Source organism: Salvia hispanica, chromosome 4, assembly GCF_023119035.1.
Source record: "Salvia hispanica cultivar TCC Black 2014 chromosome 4, UniMelb_Shisp_WGS_1.0, whole genome shotgun sequence".
In the NCBI taxonomy this organism is placed as follows: Eukaryota; Viridiplantae; Streptophyta; class Magnoliopsida; order Lamiales; family Lamiaceae; genus Salvia; species Salvia hispanica.
In genome coordinates this window covers 39,832,690-39,837,770 of record NC_062968.1, presented here as the reverse complement: position 1 = coordinate 39,837,770, position 5,081 = coordinate 39,832,690, and the positions used below count along the sequence as shown (strand labels likewise).

The 5,081-nt window shown below is 44.8% G+C and overlaps 1 protein-coding gene across 1 annotated transcript; it reads right to left on the bottom strand.

The window, feature by feature from the left end:
• LOC125221049 lies at positions 1 to 462 on the bottom strand. Its single transcript, XM_048123177.1, has one exon. The coding sequence runs from the start codon at positions 460 to 462 to the stop codon at positions 1 to 3; it is 462 nt and encodes a 153-aa protein (XP_047979134.1).
• Between the last annotated feature and the right edge of the window lie 4,619 nt (positions 463 to 5,081).

The following is a 5,081-nucleotide window of genomic DNA, read 5'->3' as shown; positions in this document are numbered from 1 at the left end:
TCAAAATCTAAAGCTAGGCATGCCGAGCTGATCCAATCTAGCCAAAGCTCTTGCCCGAGCAGGGATGTTGTTTCCTTCAAACCTTTCTAAGGCTTGGTTGTCTTTCCCTACAAGAGCTAGGTAATCTGCTACCTTGTTTCCTTCCCTTCGAATGTACGATATCCTCCACTGTGTCCCTCGAAGCTCCAAAATGATTTTGGCCATGGTATGTCTTATTTCTGCCGGCCCCAGCTGCCACTTTTCCAGCAGTAAACTCACAACTTTTGCATTTGTTTCCAGCCACAGATTGAGCCGTCCGTGACGCTTGGCAACTTTCACTCCTTCTAACAAGGCCTTTATCTCAGCTTCAAATCCAGAAATCACAACCAAAGGCGTATAGAATGCCTCCAAGGTTTCTCCAAGATGATTCCGCACAACGCCTCCCCCCCCCGGCTCTCCCTGTTCGCCCCTCAAATGATCCATCAGTATTAATTTTAATCATAGGCTAGTCAGGTGGCCTCCACAGGACCTTTTCTGCTCTCTTCTTTCTACTCTTTGCGGACTGTGCTACCATGAAATCCACTTTTGGTTCACATTCACTCCATTGCTCCGGTCCTAAGTGACCTGCCATGACCAGATTCTTCAAATTGATGACAATTCTTCTACAAATGTTTTCCACTTTGAAACTTTTCCCCAAATGAACACACCCATTTCTTTCTGTCCACAAAAACCAGAAAATCAAGCAAGGGATCAAGATACAGAGATGATGTTTATCATTGCTTTATGTGTACCTTTGCCACCACCTCAAACGCCCCTCCAGATTGCATCTTCCCCTATCAAAATTCGGAGCCTGCGGGAACCATCTTGCAAACTGATTCCATACACCCGTTGCTGCCTCGCTATTTACAAAAAGATGCAGTCTAGTTTCCATGTCCGGTTCTGAGCAATAATGGCATTTAGAGGCTAATGAAACACCCCTCCATTGTAGCTTTGCATCCACCGGGATACGATTGGCTAAGAGTCTCCAAAGAAACACAGATATTGTAGGACTAATGCCCTTACCCCAGATGAACTCATACACCTCCATTTTCTCTCCTCTGTTCCTTATCAAATCCCAAGCCGAGGCAACAGAAAAATTGCCATGTGGGGTCAAGGACCATCTACCAATATCCTTAGCTCCTCTATTCACAGGTGTATCCATGATCTCTCCACATACCTCTCTCGACACACCCCACTCATCCAGCAGATCAAGGATAACCTCTTCTTTCCAACTAGTATCTGTCCAGAAATCTTCCACTCTTACAAAAGAAGGAGTCCCTGTCATGGAGAAAAAAATCAGAAATTGGCTGATCTTTCAGCCAAATATCGTCCCAAAAACTTATCTTCCCCTCTCCTAACATCCATCTAATGAGGCTTTGACATTTGATCCCAGCCTTAAACATTCGCCTCCATATAGGGCTGAATCTATTGGATCTATAGATCTTAAGAGAGGACGAGATTGACCAGTATTTCTTATACATATACTGAGCCCATAAAGAGTTTTGCTCCCTGAATCTCCACCATAGCTTGAAGCTATAGGCTTCAACTGAATCTGCCATGCATCGAAGGCCAAGGCCACCTTCTGAGGTGGGTCTCCAAACATCCTTCCATTTGATCCAATGAGTCTTATTTATTGTGTTACAAGAACCCCAGAAGTACCTAGCCATGACTTGTTCCAACATTCTAAGAGCTCCCTTTGTTGGCTCAAGAACTTGGAAAATGTGAACCGGAATAGCTTCAAGAATGCTTTTAACAAGGGTGAGCCTACGCCCAAAAGAGAGGTGCCTATGACTCCAACACAACATCTTTTGCGAGATCTTATCTCGAATAAACATGAAAAGGTTTGTTTTCTTCCTTCCGCGGAAAATGGGGACACCAAGATAGATATATGGGAGGCTGCCCTGCTAAAAACCTCCCACTGAAGTGACTCCCGCTGCCCACCCCTCATGCTTTTTATCAATGTAGAAAAAACTCTTCCCATCGTTAATCTTTTGCCCTGAGACTTCCATGTAATGCTTGAGGCAATTCTTGAGTTTCCGGAGGGAAGCCCTCCTAGCTTGGGTAAAAATGATAATATCGTCTGCATAAGCCAGGTGAGACACTCCCATTGAATACCTAGCCGTGCAATACCTCATCTTCTTGTTCCCCAAAATGAGAGGATCCAAGGTTCTAGAGAGATAGGAGAGATAGTCTGCTGCCAGAATAAATAGGGATGGGGATAGAGGATCCCCTTGCCGCAACCCCCGTGAGGATTTGAAGAATCCCGCTGGGGATCCATTAATGAGAATAGAGAACCAACACGGATTTACACATCTCTCAATCATCCCCACTCACATCTCCGAGAATCCCATCTTTCTCAACACTTTTATTAAGAACGGCCATTGAACACGGTCGTACGCCTTAGCCATATCTAGCTTAAGTGCCAAATTTGGTGAAGGGTTACATTTCCAGAGCTCATGGAACATTTCCTGAGCAAGCAAGACATTATCACTTAGGAGCCGGCCTTTAATCAAGCCGCTTTGATTTGGAACCGTGATGGCAGGGAGCAGGGGTGCCATTCTTGTTGCCAAAAGCTTTGAGATAATTTTATTTGAAACGTTACACAAGCTAATCGGCTTATCTTACCACATAGTAGGATTCTTCTTTTTAGGAATCAAAATGATCATGGTTGCCGCCAAGCCTCTTGGCATCTGAGCTCCTTGAAAGAAATCAATCACCGCATTAGTAACATCCCAAGCAACAATATCCCAGCAAGTTTGAAAGAAGAGTGAAGATAACCCATCCGGCCCCGACGCGCTATCTGCATTTATTCCAAAAACTACCTTTTTAACTTCCTGTTCCATAGGTAAACTTTCTAACTCACTCATGTTGACATCTGGAGGCAGGGAAGCCAGGAGCTCCGAGTCTGGTTCCTGTAATTGTTCAATGTCAGAAGTTAGCAAATTTTGGAAGAACTCTACAGCCGAGGTACGCAGCTCTTCATCCTCTGTTATGATTCGACCTTCCTCCTCAATAGAATGGATCCTAGATTTTGTTCTTTTCTGTTTGACCCACCCTTGAAAGAATTTAGCGTTTCTTTCTCCTTCCACTGTCTATTTAACAGCTGCTTTTTGTTTCCAGTAGTCTTCCTCCATTCTTAATCTTAGCACAAGTTCTGTTGCGGTTCTGTTCATCTCCATCCTAGAGATAGGGGATTGATCAAGTTCAAACTTTTTGAGCGCTTCCTGGGCTTCAAGATCAGCCTGCTTCACCTTCTCAAAAACATCTCCAAACACATTTTTGTTCTACCATTTAAGACATTTTTTCAAACGTCACAGCTTCAACTGCAAGTTCATCATCCCCTGTTCACCCGTGGGCTCCATCCAGCTCCTCTTAACCTCATTTAAGAATGTGGGATGTCTCACCCACATATTTTGAAATCTAAAAGATGGCCGAATAGGAGGGCCTGGCATCTGACATTGAATCAACAACGGTCTATGATCTGACATCACCCTAGGCAAATTAGTGACTCTTGTTGTTGCGAAGAGGTTCAGCCACCCCTCTCCAATCAACGCTCTATCCAACCTTTCAAGAATGTTTCCTCTGGCCCAAGTGAATTTTGCTCCATCTGCATCAAGTTCAAGGAGCTGACATTCACTTATGGCATTTGCAAAGTCCACCATTTCCCTTGTTCTATTTTTGTTAGAGCCTTGTCTCTCCTCTTCAGTGAGGAAGATAATAAAAATCCCCTCCTACCAGCCACGGGAGCCCCTCCATCTTAGCAGCAAGATCCCTGAGTTTGTCCCTCATAGGGAGCCTCTCTTCCCTCCAGCATTTCCCATACACAACTGAAAGGTGAAAAGGAACAGGAAAAAGGTCAGAAGATATGCGAGCATGAAGAACCTGCTCCGAGATGTCCCAATCATCCGTCTCAAAGCCATTCTCAGCAAAAAGCCAAATTTGCCCATTATCATTTACTCCTTTGAACTGAAGACCAAACATTCTGCTGAAGAGATCTGGCTTTGGTATTTTAAGAGGCTCAATGAAAGCCATGATCGAAATTCTATGAGATTTTATCAAGAATCTAATGGTGCTCTGTGTATTTTTGTTAGCTACACCACGAGCATTCCATATTAGCATGTTGAAAGTCATCAAGGCAGTTGTATTTCTCCCGAGGTCTCAAACCTCCCCTTCTTGTGCATACTATCATCAAACTGGGCTCGATTATCAACTGCTTCAGCCTCCCTCTTTTCTAATAAGTTTCCAGGCTCTGGCCTCTCCAACTCCTCTTGATCCTCATCCGGCTCCCAGTCCTTCTCATCTTCATATGCCTCGGTCTCACAATCACCATTAGGCATATTAAAAAACATGGGATTAAGGAAGGAGCTCTGCGCTAAAACCCCAGAAACCTCCTCCAGCTCCCTCTCCTGCTGTGTTGCCAGAATATCAAACATCCCTTTATAGGCGCCCTCCGGCCTATCATCCAACCCATCCCGGAAACCACCTTTCACACTTCTTCCCTCCCCGCTCCCGCTAAGCCCCCCCCCGAAGATCACCTCTCCCTCCCCTGCCCCGGTCAAACGAATAAGACCTCCCCAAGCCCCTACCCTGTCCCCTTCCCCTGAACCCCTAAGATCTTCCCCTCTTGCTCTAGAAGGTCTTAAAACCGTCCTCAAACAAATCAGAGCCCGGGACACCTCCTTTTGTCACCTGTGAAGGCCTCTGATTTTCCAACTTTCCTGCCATCACTTCTGTTCCCAAACTAGAGACAGTCACAGGGATAACCATTGAAGTTTGAATGTCTACCTGCTCGACCTCCATCTCCTTTTGTTTTCCATTGTTCTCCCTTGCTTTCACATCAGTTTGTTGCCGTTTAACATAAGGGGTGTTGTAATCTCTTCGTGTCGGCTTCTCCTTATTACCATTTGCATAACAAGCCTCCCTCGAATGCCCCACATGTCTACAAACTTGACAATAATGGGGAATTCTATCCCATATGACTTTTTGATAAAATTCTCTCCCTTGAATATCTATCACAATTTCCTCTAGAGGAGCTTTAGAGATGTCAATTTCAATACATATCC

Bases quoted from the DNA above. Each gene is read 5' to 3' on its own strand.
- LOC125221049 (XM_048123177.1), bottom strand. From the start codon at position 462: ATGGATCATTTGAGGGGCGAACAGGGAGAGCCGGGGGGGGGAGGCGTT.